Source organism: Megascapheus bottae, chromosome 32, assembly GCF_031878675.1.
Source record: "Megascapheus bottae isolate mThoBot1 chromosome 32, mThoBot2.hap1, whole genome shotgun sequence".
Taxonomy (NCBI): domain Eukaryota; kingdom Metazoa; phylum Chordata; class Mammalia; order Rodentia; family Geomyidae; genus Megascapheus; species Megascapheus bottae.
The window spans coordinates 8,703,324-8,719,647 of NC_143540.1; the positions used below are offsets into that span (position 1 = coordinate 8,703,324).

The window sequence follows — 16,324 nt, forward strand, 5'->3', positions numbered from 1 at the left end:
GGGTGTGTGTGTGTGTGTGTGTGTGTGTGTGTGTGTGTGTGTGGTGGGTGGGGGGATGAAGTTGGCACCACACAATGCCTGGCACACATTGACAGGACTGTGGTCTGCCCATTCCCTCTCTCCTTCCAGAATATAAGAAGAAATACGGAGAAGAACATGGATCCTGCCAGGCCGGAATTGCAGGTTTCCTCACTGAGGTGAGTCTCTGCTATCTAGCTGCCAATTCTCTTCCTATTTATTTATTAATTTTTTCTTTTATGCCAATCCTGGGGCTTGAACTCAGGGACTGAGCATTGTCCTTGAGCTTTCTCAAGGCTAGCACTCTACCACTTGAGCCCCAGCGCGCCACTTCCAGTTTTTTCTATGTATGTGGTTCCGAGGAATCAAACCCAGGTCTTCATGCATGCTAGGCAAGCGCTCGCTACCACTAGGCCAAACTCCCAGTCCCTCTCTTCCTATTTCTTATATTCATTTCTTTGCTTTTATTCGGGGTGGGAGGGATGGGGGTGGAAGGGTTGATTTTGGAGGCCTTTGGAGATGGGACTTTGTGTCCCAGATTCTAGGGCTCTCATGAGGGGAGTTTATTTGGACCTGGAGTGTGTGTGTGTCTTTGCACATGTGCATACGTGTTGAGAGGTGGATGAGGCATTAACTACATAGAGACCATTGGACAGGTGGCTAGTTACTGGGCTGGCTCAGCCTCTTGGTCTGAGATCTGGGGACACAGAATTCAGTCCCATTGGGCCTCATGTCCAGTGTGACCAGTTCACTCCCGTCATCCCAGCTACTCAGGAGACTGGAATCTGAGAGGTGCAATTCACAGCCAAGCGTGGGTGGGGAAAGTGCACGAGACTCTTCATCTCTAATTGACAAGCAAAAAGCTGGAGGTGGAGTTGTGGCTCAAGTGGTAGAGCGCCAGCTAGCTGTGAGTGGAAAAAAGAGCTAATGGACAGTGCTCGGACCCAGTTCAAACTCCAGAACTGACATGTGCACACACACACACACACACACACACACACACACACACACACACCCAGGATATGCTTGCTCTTTACATCCTTTGCCACCCCACAAATTGTCTCCTGACAAAGCCTTCTGCAACCAAGCACAGAATTGCGGTGTCCTTTTGATGACCAGGGTCTTCCTTACTCACTAATGGAATCCAGATGTCTCCCTTCCAGGCGCCCCTGGCCTCTGGTATTCTCAACCTCCCTCCTCTACTGCTTGGCCTTCCCAGCACCCCCCCCCCCAACCACAGACACTCAGCCACTGCTGGAACATTCTCTCACGGCGGCACTGTCCATGAGATCCTCACAGGACTCTGCCCAGCGTTCATTTCTCTAGAGAGTCATCCTGCAGCATCACAACAAATTCACACTGCATCAACATTATTCCAGCACATTTTTTGGGGGAGACGTGACACCCCCGGAAAGCCCATGAGACTCATTTTCCAATAAACCACTGCAACACCAGAAGCAGAGTGTGACTCGAATGGTAGAGCACTAGCCTTGAGCAAAAGAGCTTAGGGACCAGCACCCAGGCCCCCAGTTCAAGTCCCAGGAGCAGCAAAAAGAAAATATTTGGCTCTGGCTAGTTTCTCAGAGTAGTGCTTGCAAGTGAGGCTGGCACGTGAAGCAAGTGATCTGGATTTGGGGGGAGAGGGGAGGGCTTTGAGAGCCCTGAGCTGGGAGATGAAGTTGGACCAGGAGGGCACTAAGCCGCTGGGCAGGGAGGTGAGAAAGGAATGGAGCTTGGAGGGTGGAGACAACCCCTCCCGGAGCTCAACCTTGGCTCTGGTTCCCAGACCTCCTCAGCCTCAGAGATGAGGCCTTTATGGCCCCCTCATGTCAGAACATGGGCCATCTGTTGCTTGGTTGAGTGGGGTCAGGGCTGCAGTGGGAATGGGGGGAACGACCTGACCCTGCTGCCCGCCCACTGACCCCAGCACATAGGCTGTCCCCTCTTGAGAGGCATTCCCCCCCTCCCCAGCCTCCAGAGCTCCTCTCCAGGGTCCAGGCCTGCGGGGAAGGACGAGGGAGGTGGCAGTGGTGTTTGGAAGCGTTTATTTATTTTGCTGTGGACTGGAATAACAGAGATGTTAGATCCTTGCCTGCAGCCAGAGACAGCGCAAAGCTGCCTCATGGGACGACATCTGGTAGAAGCTTACTCGGTGGGCACTTTTTTTTTTCTTTTTTAAACCCATCCTGAGGGGGATTCTGCCCTTCTAGGCTCAGGCCAGGAGGGGCTCCTACGCCACCCGTGGTTCTACCTCTGCTAATAAATGTATTAGGGAACCCAGTATGGTGGCTCATGCCTGTAATCCAAGCTGTCCTGGAGGCTGAGATCTGAGGATTAAAATTTAAAGGCCACTGAGGCTGAAGAATCCATGAGACTATTATCTCCCATCAACCACTGAAAAACCAGAGGTGGAGCTGTGGTTCAGGCAGTGGAATACCAACTTTGAACCAAAAACAATGCTGACAGTGCTCAGGCCTGAGTTCAAGCCCTGGTAGCAACAAGAAACAAAGAAGAAAAGCGATCTGTTTTCAAACTCCTCAGCTCAAGGCTAGTGCTCTACCACTTAAGCCACAACACCACTTCCATTTTTTCTGGTGGTTAATTAGAGATAAGAGTCTCACTTGGCTTTAGTGCCTGGGCTGGCTTTGAACCTCGATCCTCAGATCTCAGCCTCCTGAATGGCTAGCATTACAGGCGTGAGCTACCTGCACCCAGCAGAAGTAAAATCTCTTTGCCTTACCTGTTTTGTGATGTTTGAGATTTGATTCAGAGGAAGTTAGACATTCATTTTTCCTCTTTGCCCTGCATAACCTGTATGTGTGGGTATATTTCATTGTAATTTTTTTTTGCCAGTCCTGGGCCTTGAACTCAGGGCCTGAGCACTGTCTTTGGGCTTTCTCAAGGCTAGAGCGCTACCACTTGAGCCTCAGCACCACTTCCAGCATTTTCTATGTATATGTGCTACTGAGGAATCGAACCCGGGTCTTTGTGCATGCTAGGCAATCACTATGCCAAACTCCCAGCCCCTTTCATTGTAATTTTTAAGTTATTTTCTTTTTAAAAAATGGTTATTAGAAAGGTGATGTTCAGCAGGAGTGATAGTTCCACATTTTTTTTTTTGCCAGTCCTGGGCTTGAGCTCAGGGCCTGAGCACTGTCCTTGGACTTTCTCAAGGCTAGAGCTCTACCACTTGAGCCTCAGCACCACTTCCAGCTTTTTTCTATGTATGTGGTACCGAGGAATCGAACCCGGGTCTTCGTGCATGCGAGGCAAGCACTTTAACCACTAGGCCAAACTCCTGGCCCCCTTACAGTACTGTTTTTTTTTTTTTTTTTTGCCAGTCCTGGGCTTGAGCTCAGAGCCTGAGCACTGTCCTTGGACTTTCTCAAGGCTAGAGCTCTACCACTTGAGCCTCAGCGCCACTCCAGCTTTTTTGTATGGATGTGGTACCGAGGAATCGAACCCGGGCCTTTGTGCATGCTAGGCAAGCACTCTACCACTAGGCCAAACTCCCGGCCCCTCCACATTTTCTTTTTGGACAGTGTCTCCTCTTCTCGTGTCCTATCCTGGTTTTTCCCTCTTACAAGTTGTAAAATATTCATTCTCCACATTGTGTCCAGTGAGAACCATGGCTGCTTTGTGTTCACCTTCTGTCCCCCCATTTTTGTGCACCCCCTTATCATCCCAAAGACAGATCCATGAACAAACAAGACAGAAAAGGAAACGAGACCTCTCCCCTTCATTTCCTGGAGTTCATTTCAGTCAGTATTATTTTTACCATCGGAAGCACAGAGGATTCGTGTCTCTTTGTGTTCCTCCCCTAAGAATCTCCTCTTGGGGTCGGGAGTTTGGCCTAGTGATCATAGAGTGCTTGCCTAGCATGCATGAAGACCCAGGTTCCATTCCTCGGTACCACATACGTAGAAAAAAGCTGGAAGTGCTTTGTCCCTCTGAACTTGGCTCGACTCCGTGAACACAACTTGTTCAAGGCTCATCCATTTCCCTGCGATGACATCATATTATCCTTTCCAGTGGCTGTGGAACGTTCCATTGTGTAGAGAGGTACCACGTTGTTTTTGGATCCTGTAGAGGGGCATCTGGGCCGGATAAAAGGATTTCCATTTACCATGGTGGCTTCTGAGTACCCGAACCTGCAGCTCCCTTCCACCGTCCCATCTCCCCAAAAATCTGGATTGCTCTGAGTGGTCAGGGCTTGCCCCGCTCAGCCTCGGGCTTCCCAAAGTGGCAGGTAGAGGATGTGGCATCTCAGGAGATCTCTGGTGCCCTCGACATTGGGCACTGGTGACATATTCCTTTCTATGCTCAAGTCTCACTCCATGCCTGGTGGCTCCTGCTTGTCAGCCCAGCTACTCAGGAGGCTGAGCTTTGGAGGATCAAGGTTCAGAGGCAGCCAAGTTAGGAAAGTTCATGAGACTCTCATCTCCAAGGAACCAGCAGGTGTGCCACTGTGGCTCAAAGTGGTAGAGCGCCAGCCTTGAGCAAAACAGCTCAGGGACAGTGCCCAGGCCCTGAGTTCAAGCCCCAGGACTGGTGTGTGTGTGCATGCCCACACCACACACACACACACACACACACACGTGTGTGTCATTCTTCTGATGCCCTCATAGTTTGCTTTGAGAACTAGTGGAGCCCTTCACACTAAATGAAGGTCAAATCTGGAGAATGAATGAATGGATGAACGTATGCATGCCATATTTTCCCAGTGACAAATCCTGAGTGTGGAAAGTGGTGGGGGGGGAGGGGAAGGCTGGTAGTGGGGCTTGAACTCAGAGCCTGGGCGCTGTCCCTTGAGCTAGTATTTTCATTCAAGCCTGGCACTCCACCACTTAAACCACAAGTCCACTTCCAGCTTTTTTTTTTTGGCTGGTTTCGTTAGAGATAAGAATCTCATGGGCTTCCCTGCATGGGCCAGTTTTGAACTGCCATCCTCAGATCTCAGCCTCTTGAGTAGCTGGGATGACGGGGTGTGAGTGAACCCTCAGTGGCTCGCTTGGTATGATTTTTTTTTTAAGAAACTTAATTCTGATTTTTTTTGGGGGGGTTGTGGCTGGTTCTGAGGGGGTCTCTGCTATATTCTGTATTCACCTTTGGATTGGTCCTGTGTTGACCTCAGCATCTCTTTCTCTAGGAGCTGGTGATTATGGGGGCTCCAGGGTCCTTTTATTGGGCTGGGACACTCAAAGTTCTGAACATCACAGACAACACCTATTTTAAGCTGAATGATGAGGGGATCATGAACAGGCGATATACGTACCTGGGTAAGTAGTTTTTATTAGTCTGATAGGGTAACACCCGAAGAATGAGATGTCTAACCACCATGCTCACAAATTTCGGCTTCATTGATGAAAAGAAGTATTGATTGCCTTTTACATCTGCTATTCTAATAAGTTACATTTTCTTTGTTTCTTTATTATTATTATTTTTTTGGCATTCATGAGGCTTGAACTCTGGGGCCTGGATGCTGTCCCTGAGCTCTTTTGGTCCAGCCTGGTGTTCTACCACATTGAACCATAACAGCACTTCTGGTTTTCTGGTGGTTCATTGGAGATAAGAATCTTACAGGACTTTCCTGCCCGAGGCTGGATTTGAACCATGACCTTCAGATCTCAGCCTCCTGTGTAGCTACAGTGACAAGCCTGAACCACCAGCGCCTGGATAAAGTGCTCTTGTAACTTAATATCTCTCCACATTTCATGGAAGGCAGAGAGAGGAACAAAAGAAAGACTGAGTGAAAACTGATCTGGATACACTGTGCTTATAAACTACCATGTTGGATGGAAACCCTCTGAACAGGGACAGAGCCATAATAACATAGAATGAAAAATGGCGATTGGCCTGAACTCTGATAAGCCTCTGAGAAGCAGCCATTTATCATGACACAAGCTCTCTTGCTCCCTCCCTTCCTCTTTCCCACCCATCCTCCCTCCCTTCCTTCCTTCTTTTCTGTCTGCTTCCTTTCCTTCCTTGTTTTCTTCTTTCCTTGCTTCTTTGCCCGCTCGTTCCCTCCCTCTCTTCTTTCTTCCTGTATGCTCTTTCCCTTTTCTTCCAGTCTCCCTCCCACACCCACATACCTCTCTTTTCTTTTTTCTTGTTTGCAAGTCCTGGATATACCATGCAAGTTCTCTGCTCCCAGCCAACATTCACATTCCTGGCCTGGGGGTGGGGGAAGGTGATGTGTATGTGTATATGTGTGTGGACAGAAGCGTACGCTTCCGTTACCTGTTACAGTGGTCTGCAGAGGATTGCTGGATAGCGATCCTCTTTCTATACCATTCTCTTTGCCGCACAAGATCATTTGGGTTTTGGTTTGGTTTGGTTTGTGTGCTGGTACTGGGGCTCGAGCTCCAGGCCTCAAGCTCTTGCTCAGCCTTGATCTTGCACATTTAGGCTACGCTGTGGCAGCTGGACACTTTTCTCACTCATCAGCCACAGATGTGGTAGGAGGAGCCCCGCAGGATGAAGGCATCGGGAAGGTGAGAAGTCCACGGCCAGATGTGGGGCCAGAGAGAGAGAGAGAAGGCGGTGTGCAGCCTGGGGGGGGAGACGTTTTCCTGTTACTTTGACTGGAGCCTTCTCCTGGCTTGACTGGTAGTCAAAGGACAAAGTAACAACAACAACAACAGAAAACCTCTGGCATCCTCCTTCCCTCTAGACTTTTTACTGGTTTACCAGAAAACAGAGTCCAAGGACACCCTTGGGGCCCTGGCAGTTGTCCCTTGGCTTACGAGCTCAGTTGAAGTTGGTGCTCTCCCACGTGAACCTTGCCTCCGCTTCTGACATTGGGGATAGAGTCTCAGGGTTGTTCCTGCCTGGGATTCGCTCTGAACTGCGATCCTCTCATCTCAGCCTCCCAAGTAACAAAGATGGCAGGGATACACCACTACTGAATGTTGGAGAAGGGAGCAAGACAGGTGGCCCTGGAGGGCAGCCTGGAAATACGGGGCTTTCTGTGATGTGGCGCATGGTAGAGCATCAGCCTTGAGCATAAGAGCTCAGGGACATCGCCCAGACCCAGAGTTCAAGCCCCTCCCCCGCCCAAAAAAAGGCAAACTGAAGTGTGTCTTTCACAGGGTGATAAGGACATCCGTTTCTTCACGATCACCCGCCAGCAGAGCCCTTCCCGCCATGTGATGCTGGAGGAAATGATAAGAAATATCTGAGATCGTTAGCCGTGCTCTGAGCTACTGCTTTCTGTGCTCATTTCCTAGGTGTATATCTTTAGAGCTGACCGCAGATCGGGTACCTTGATCAAGATCTTCCAGGCCTCTGGGAAAAAGGTGAGGCCAGCTGCTGTCCGAGCAGCAATCCCATTCGTTGATCAGGAAACGCAGTGTAGCCCGCTCACACCTGTCACCCCAGCTACTCAGGAAGCTGCGCTCTGAGGATCTTGGTTCAGAGCCAGCCTGGGTAGGGAAGTCTGTGGGACTCTTATCACCAGTGAACTAAAAACAAAATGGCTTAAAGGCCATACATGTTCCCTCTGATGGTTCTATCTGCTTGCTGTGCCTTTACTTTCTAAGTGAGGTGTTATACAGTCTGCAGACCGGGCATCATGAACTGATGTGGGTTTTATCCTATAATTATTATTATTATTATTATTATTATTATTATTATTGTGCCAATTCTGGGTTTGGACTCAGGGCCTGGGCACTGACCCTTAGCTTTTTCTACTCAGGCTGGTGCGCTACCACTTGAGCCACACCGCCACTTCCGGCTTTTTGGTGACTCATTAGAGATGAAGTAGCTCATAGACTTTTCAGTCCAAGCAAGCTTCAAGTCAGGATCCTCAGACCTTTTCTCAGCCCGTGGGTGGGGTGGGGTGGAGTGGGATGGGGCAGGACGAAGGGGGGGCAGGCCTGTGGAAGTTGGGGTGGGGGCAGCAGGTCACCCGTGTCTCCCCCGTCCTGCGTTTTCAGATGGGGTCGTACTTCGGGTCCTCCTTGTGCGCAGTGGACCTGAACGGCGACGGCCTCTCGGATCTGCTGGTGGGGGCCCCCATGTTCTCCGAGGTCAGGGACGAGGGCCAGGTCACCGTGTACCTCAACCGCGGGAATGTGAGTAGGGGATGGGGGTGGAGGGGGGTCGTGCTCCCGGCATGCACTGCACCCTGCCCTCTCCTCTCAGCATGCACTGCATCCAGCCGCCTGTCTTCCCAGCATGCAGTGCACCCATCCCCAATCCTCCCAGCATGCACTGCGCCCAGCCACCTGTCTTCCCAGCATGCAGTGCACCCATCCCCAATCCTCCCAGCATGCACTGTACCCAGCTGCCTATCTTCCCAGCATTCACCGTGCCTTCCCTCCCCAGCATGCAGTGCACCCATCCCCAATCCTCCCAGCATGCACTGCGCCCAGCCGCCTATCTTCCCAGCATGCACCGTGCCGTCCCTCCCCAGCATGCACTGCACGCTGCCCTCTCCTCTCAGCATGCACTGCACCCATCCCCAATCCTCCCAGCATGCAGTGTGCCTTGCCCCCCCCAGCATGCTCTGTGCCCAGCCTCCTATCTTTCTAGCGTGTGCTGTGCCCATCCCCGCTCCTCCCAGTATGCTCTGCGCCTATCCTACCTGTCCCATCCTCCCAGCATGCGCTGTACCCGTCTTCCCTCCTCCCAGCATGCACTGTGTCCAGCCTCCTGTTTTCCCAGCGTGCACTGTGCCTTGAGCCCATCCCCATTCTTCCCAGTATGCTCTGCGCCTGTCCTGCCCGTCCCATCCTCCCAGCATGCGTTGCGCCCACCTTTCCTCCTCCTGGCAAGCGCTGGCTGCGCCAGTCTTCCCTTCTCCCAGCTTGCACTGCGCCTGTCGCTGTCCCCAAGGTTCAGTGCTGGGCGCGTTCGCTGCACTCCTTCCCTTGTGCTGAGCCGTAAGTCAGCTGCGGGGAGGAGGAGGAGGAGGAGGAGGCTGCGGGGAGACTCCCCGTGCCGCTGCCGCTGCGTGTGCGCATGCGCAAGTCCATAGCATGCCATCCGCGCATGCGCGGCGCACATGCACACGGCCGCGCATGCGCCTGGTCCCCACACGTGGTGCACACACACACGATAGGCCTGTGACCCACCCCGACACGGCCGGTATGTAATGCAGCATGGCACCGTGTGCAGCCGCACGACCTGTGCAACGCGTGCCCGGCCCAGGCGCTGTACACCGTAGAGCGTCACTGGACGGCACTGTAACTGCAATCAGTGCCTCATTATGTAATGATACAATCAGAAAAATAGGTCAGTTAACCTAACGCCGTGCAACCTTACGTGATAGACTCATGCATTTGTATTTTATAATATTTTCCATAATATTAATGTATTACATAATTGCATTTTCATATTACGCACATTACACACTACATACAACATACATAATATGTGACATCGTGTATATCGTGTGTGTGATGCATATGACATTTATGCTGTCCTATATCATAATAGGTATATATCTTCTGCATCTTATAATACCTATTATATATGTCAGGTGACAGAGCCTACATAATGAGATTATATTGTATTATATACCATACATGTCGTAGCATGCATATCGTAATATATTGGATATTCTCTGTTGTATGTGTTCTGTTTAACATATGCTACATAGGTACATGCCATATACAAAATGTATAATATTCACATGCCAATGTATACAATACATAAAACATGTACGCATGTGTATTGCTCTACTTGTGTTTTCAGACTTTAATCGTTTGGATCTAATTTCCACACGTGAGAGGACTCAGGTGCCTTTGTCTCTCTTGGCCCAGCACTCTTCTTTGATCAGCCCCTCAGGGGCAATTTTTTAGGCACTGTGGCCACCTGTGTCCTCACCTGGGGTCAGGCATGTGGAGAAACTGCCACAGCCACATGCGTTTGGCCCTTGCCCATGTGGCTGGGCTGTGATGTGGCCTCCCTGCTTGACCTGTGAAGAACTTGTTTTGCCACTAGGAGAGAAAAGCTTGGGTTTGACCAGCTCTGTCCAGATGCTTCCTGTGTGTGCTCTAGGAGGGTGTGGCATGACAAGCTGTGTGTGTGTGCATGTGCGTGTGAGTGTATGGACTCACCCACTCCCCCTCCATCCTGTCCCCCCAGGCGGATCTGGAGGAGCAGCTGGCCCTGGCTGGCGATGGTGCCTACAACGCACACTTTGGGGAGAGTATCACGAGCCTGGGCGACCTAGACGATGATGGCTTCCCGGGTGAGTGCGCTGGGTCCTGACAGACTGGCAGCCTTCTTCATGTTCCATCTTCCTCCTCCTCCTCCTCCTCCTCTTCCTCCTCCTCCTCCTTTTCCTTCCCAACTTCCCCCTCCCCTTCCAACCCCTCTTTCTCTTCCTCCCTCCTCCTCCTCTTCCAACCCATCTTCCTCTCCTTCCTCCTCCTCCTTCTCCTCCTCTTCCTCCTCCCCCCTAGCTCCCCTCCTCCCCTTCCAACCCCTCTTCCTCCTCTTCCCTCCTCCTCCTCTTCCAACCTATCTTCATCTTCCTCCCCTTTCTCTTCTTCTCCTTTTTTCTTATTATCTGCCAGCCCTGGGGTTGGCACTAAGGGGCACTATCCCTTACCTTTTTCACTCAAGGTGGTTGCTTTACCATTTGAACCACAGCCCCACTTTCAGCTTTTTGGTTTCCTGACCGTGCTGGCTTCAGACCATGATCTACAGATCTCATTTCCAGAGTAGCTAGAATTACAGGCGTGGCCCACCAGTGCTTGGTTTGTGTTTCTTTTATTAATGTTTTCCGTATTTTTTTCCCTGTGAGGATAAAGTGGATACTATTATGGGATTTCAACTTTTTTTTTCTTTTTGAACTGAGGATCTAGACACTGTCTCTGTTTTTTGTTTGTTTGTTTGTTTGTCAGTTGTGGGGTTTGAACTCTGGGCCTAAGCGCTGTCCCTGAGCTCTTCAGCTCAAAGCTACCGCCCTACCCCTTGAGCCATAGTACCACTTCCGATTTTCTAGTGGTTAATTGAAGAGTCTCATGGTCTTTCATGCCCAGGCTGGTTTTGAACCATGATCCTCAGATCTCAGCCTCCTGAGTAGCTAAGATGACAGGCATGAGCCACCATGCCCAGTTCTAAGTTTTATGCTCAGGGCTAGTGCTCTTGAGCCACAGCTCCACTTCTAGGGTTTATTTTTTCTTTCTTTCTGTATTTAATAGGAGATAAGAGTCTCATGGACTTTCCTGCCCAGGCTGGCTTTGAACTGAAATCCTCAGATCTCAGCCGCCTGAGTAGCTGGGATGGGATTTCAATCTATGACACTCCTTCTCCATTGGTTTTTGTGCTACCAAGACACTGTGTTGTGAATATCATGCTTACGAAATTAACAATCAAGAATTTCCCATTTTAAGAGACCCAGGCTCCAGGGTCACTGAAGCTCAGGGAGCTTGGCTTCCCCCATTCCTTATGGGGTGACTGAACACGAGGCTGTTTCTCTCCCTCAGATGTGGCCATCGGCGCCCCCAAAGAGGACGACTTTGCTGGGGCTGTCTACATCTACCATGGTGACATCAGTGGGCTGTCCCCTCAGTACTCCATGGTGAGTGTTGTGTGGGCGCCATAATTTACTATTCATTCATTCATTCATTCATTCCTCATTCCACACTTGGGTACAGCCAGGCACCGGGAGCTCACACCTGTCATCTAACTACAGGAGGCTGAGATCTGAGGATTGCAGTTCAAAGCCAGCCCAGGCAACAAAGTCCATTAGACTCTCATCTCCAATGAACCCCAGCAGGAAACCGGAAGTGGAGCTGTGGCCCAAAGTGGTAGAGCACCAGTCTTGAGCATAGAGAGCTCAGGGACAGTGCCCAGGATGTGAGTTCAAGTCCCAGGACTAATATGCAAGAAAAGAAGAGTTTGTTGAACTAGTTATTTATTAAAGAAGAGAGATAATTCAGGGGCATTGGTTCACCCCTGTAATTCCAGCTACTTGGGAAGGGCTCAGGTCAACTCAAACAAGCAAGTTAAGACAATTTAGTTACTTGCCATAGGTCTGTTTGTTTATTTCCAGTCTTGGGACTTGAACTCGAGACTTGGAAGCTTGAGCCACTTTGAGCCCTAGCACCATTTTCAGCTTTTTCTATGGATGTGGTATTGAGGAATTGAACCCAGGGCTTCATGCATGCTAACCAAACACTCTAGGCTACACAAATACTACTAAGCTACACTCCCAGGTTTTGTGGGCAAGAGAGGTGTGCCTTAAGTGAGAGAACATTTGCCTACTAAGTGGAAGATCTTAGGTCAAAGAATGAGTACCAGAAAGAGAAAACAAGTTTTTTGTATCACCATCTATGGACCATCAGAACTGATACAAAACCAGAACTGGGAGCCCAGGAGTTTGGCCCAGTGGCAGAGTGCTTGCCTAGCATACACAAAGACCTGGGTTCGATTCCTTGCTACCACGTACATAGGAAAAACTGGAAGTGGTGCTGTGGCTCAAGTGGTAGAGCCTTGAGAAAGCCCAAGGACAGGGCTCAGGCCCTGAGTTTAAGCCTGGAGTGTGAGAACACGGAAGTAGCCGTTGTGGCTTTGTCCCCGTCAGTTTGGTGGCCATTGGTGCTATGATTTACAGCTCAGCTCCTGGGAAAAGAGGAAGTCAGGCTTTCAGCAAAAGCCCATGGTCAGGATATTTTACAAACGAATATGACACGGTACTGACTGACTCTGTGTGTGTGTGTGTGTGTGTGTGTGTGTGTGTGTTTCCCAAGGGGTCAGCAACAGAAAAGACTAGAAGTTTCCAACCCACACATTTTTATTATGGGACCCGTGAAGAATCATGCACTTTGTCTTTACGCTCACCTGAGTCCGCTGTGTTGTAAGAGGCAGTGTGTAAAGTTGAGCAGGCTCTGTGCATTCATCCTTGTCCTGTGGGAGGGAGAGGCCAAGGGTCTGGGCCTTCGTTCTCGTGGACCTCGTGCTCAGCTAGGTTCCCTCCACCAGCGGCTATGGCTCATCCCAGCTACTCAGGAGGCTGAGATCTGAGGGTCGTGGTTCAAAGCTAGCTGGGGCAGGAAAGTCTGTGAGCCACTTGATGTCCAGTGAACCTGCAAAAAGCCAGAAACGGTGCTGTGACTCAAAGGGTAGAACACTAACATTGAGTGAAAAGAACTCAAGGACAAGCACCCAGACTCAAGAGTTCAAGTCCTAGGACCAACCAAAAAAGAAAATGAAAAGGAGGAGCGAGAGAGAGAACGAGAGAGGGGGGGGATAAGGAGAGGAACAGGGGAATAAGGAGAGGCATCTATGAGCACACTTTCCCAATGTTATTATGCCTATGATTTAAAAAGGGGAGTAGGAGCAGGAATTTGGCCTAGTGGTAGAGTGCTTGCCTAGCATGCATGAAGCCCTGGGTTCCATTCCTCAGTACCACATCCACAGAAAAATGCAGAAATGGTGCTATGGCTCAAGTGGTAGAGCACTAACCTGGAGCAAAAGCAACTCAGCGACAGTGCTCAGGCCCTGAGTTCAAGTCCCAGGACTGGCCAAAAAAAAAGGGGGGGGGAGGATTCTTTAATGGTAGGTGTTTCCAGCCATGGGCAGAGTGCTTCCTGCTGTGTGCAGGAAGAAATCAACCACAAAATACTGGCCCACTCTTCCTTGGCCCATTTCCTATTCTTTCTGTCTGAGCCATTGTGATATTGAAGCTCTGGCTCCCTCCATCCTACGCTTTTCCAAGCATCCCCTTCGCCAGCCCCCCCTGAGAACTGCTGGCACGCAGGGCCTCTGCACCTTTCCCCATCCCCGAAACCCTTGGCTGCTCACCGCTGGGGCCTGTGGTCTTTCTAGAAGGCAGTGAAACCACAGTGGATCGTGGTTTCTGGTTTTCATTTAGGGTTATTCACACGGCGAGGCCTTATCTTCCTTGTGTTCTAATGGCCTGCAGATGTCGAATTTAAACACCAACTCCCTCCAATTCCCCCATCCCCCAGTGGACGCCATTCTCACCTCCCTCTGGTCCAAGCTAGAAGTGTGTCTTAACAAACTCAGAGCTGGACGCCTACAGCTCATGTTTGTCACCCCGGGTACTCAACAGGTTGACATAGGAGGATGGAGATTCAAGGCAAGCCAGGGAAAGAAAGTCTGTGAGACTCTTATCTCCAGTGAACCACCAGAAAACCAGACACAGGGCTGTGACTCAGGTGGTAGAGCACCATACTTGAGCAAAAAGAAAAAGAAAAAAGCTCAAGGACAGCACTTAGATCCTAAGTTCAAGACCTAGGACTGGCAGGGAGCAGGGGGTAGGGATATAGGCAGATTCAGAACAGGCTCTGCGATGCTAGCATTCTTGGCTTTCTATTTTTTTTTCCAGCTGGTACATTGAATATAAGAGTCTCGTGGACTTTCCTGCCCAGGCTGGCTTTGAACCAACCACCATCCTCAGATCTCAGCCTCCTGAGTAGCTGAGAGCATAGATATGACCCATTAGTGCCTGGTACCAGCATAACTTCTCTACCTGAAACCCTTTATCCCTTCTTGGTGATCCAATTTCCCTCCTATATGTTTCAGAAACTGTTGGGGCGGAAGATAAACCCAGTTTTGAGGATGTTTGGCCAGTCAATATCAGGGGGAATTGACATGGATGGAAATGGCTATCCTGGTAAGTGGCTTTTCTTCTTTTTCTTGAAAAAAAAGTGAGAAGTTGATGGAGATATTTCGGAATGGATTCATTTACAATCGGCCCCACAATGATCATATCCATGTTCAGATTAGATCACGTAGTTGAACCAGGGATGAAGAGGGAGGTTTGCCTGGTGGTGAGTTTGACAAGCAGATTCCTGTTAAAGCCTTTGTTTTCATTTATTGTTTTATTTTATTTTCTATCTAGTTTATTTTTGGTCCTGGGGCCTGAACTCAGGGCCAGGGCGTTGACCCTGAGCTTCTTTTGATTAAGGCTAGTGCTCTACCACTTTGAACCCCAGTTTCCAGTTTTCTGGTGGTTCATTGGAGATGCGAGTCTCAGTGAGCCACTGGTGCCTTGGCTAAAATTTTAATTTTTGAATGCATAAATGATCTCCTCTGATGGGGTTAAATACCAGAAGAGTGGATCGGGAGTGATTTCTAAAACACAGGTACTACTGAAGATTCATTAAAAAAAAAAATTCACATTGCAATGATTGATAGTGAAAACTCAAGGTAAACTTTATAAGTAACCTTATTCTGAAACTCTGCACTTTCTCTTTCTCTCTCTCTCTCTCTCTCTCTCTCTCTCTCTCTCTCTCTCTCTCTCTCTCTCTCTCTTCCTCCTTTCTATCTCTTTTTTCCTCCTCTCTCTATGTCTCTGTTTCTCTCTGCCTGTCTCTCTGTCTCTCTCTTTCTGTCTGCAGATACTGGCACTTTAACTCAGCCTCAAACTCTTGCTTGTTTTTTTTTTTTTTAGCTCGAGACTGGCTGTTTACCATTTGAGTCATATCTCCACTTCTACCATTGTTGCTAATTCCTTGGAGATGAGTCTCTTGGATTTATCAGCCCAGGCTGGTTTTGAACCAGGATGTTCAGATCCAGGCTCTTGAGTAGCTAGGATTATAAACATGAGCCACTGGTGCCTTCTCAACCTTTTAAACTCTTGTCCCCTCTCTCTGGAGAAATTCACCAAGTGGGTAAAGGGTACCGGTGGCTTGCACCTGTCATCCCAGCTTCTCAGCATGCTGAGATCTGAGGATCCTGGTTTGAAATTCACTGGGATACATATGCCATGAGAACCTTATCTCACCCAAAAGCAGGATGTGATGTTCTGGCTCAAGTGATGGAGCACCAACCTGAAGTGAAAGAGCTAAAGAATGATATCCAGGCCCTAAATTCAAGGTCCACAATGCCCAAATTAACCTTGTAAAGCCTGGCAGCTTTTGTAGAAGGTGAGGTGTTATAATACCCACTTTATACACAAGGACAGAGAGATTCTCACATTGTGTAGCGTGTGAGGAGTTGCAGAGATAATGGTTCCCATGTTTGGTAGAACCAGAGCGTTTTCCAAGACTTCTTTAGGGCTGGGTATTTCTCTCTTTAATCCATTGATATCCAAACAACAATAATGATAATAACAATAATAATAATAGGAGGAGCACTAGCAATAATAATAATAATATGAGTTACCTATATAGCTCACATATAAGTTATAAAATTACATATATGCAAATTATAACAGTCACATTTATATATGCATATGAGTTATAATCTGCACGTATAAACCTATGTGACTCATGCATACTAGTAGCCCCATAAAAATACAGACAGGTTAGCGGAAGCTAATTTAATTAATATAGCCAATAGTCTAATAGTCTAATGTTGTTTTATTTTAATGGATAAGACA

The 16,324-nt window shown here is 49.1% G+C and overlaps 1 protein-coding gene across 1 annotated transcript in view; it reads left to right on the forward strand.

Annotated features, from left to right (window-relative positions):
• Positions 1–16,324, forward strand: part of Itga9 (integrin subunit alpha 9) — an 80,508-nt gene that overhangs the window by 10,226 nt on the left and 53,958 nt on the right. Inside the window, exons 5-12 of the mRNA XM_090323570.1 lie at positions 130–197; positions 5,168–5,297; positions 6,427–6,512; positions 7,248–7,316; positions 7,956–8,093; positions 10,111–10,216; positions 11,460–11,554; positions 14,524–14,614. Coding sequence (XP_090179696.1) covers positions 130–197; positions 5,168–5,297; positions 6,427–6,512; positions 7,248–7,316; positions 7,956–8,093; positions 10,111–10,216; positions 11,460–11,554; positions 14,524–14,614 — 783 coding nt within the window. The remainder of the gene's footprint in view (positions 1–129; positions 198–5,167; positions 5,298–6,426; positions 6,513–7,247; positions 7,317–7,955; positions 8,094–10,110; positions 10,217–11,459; positions 11,555–14,523; positions 14,615–16,324) is intronic.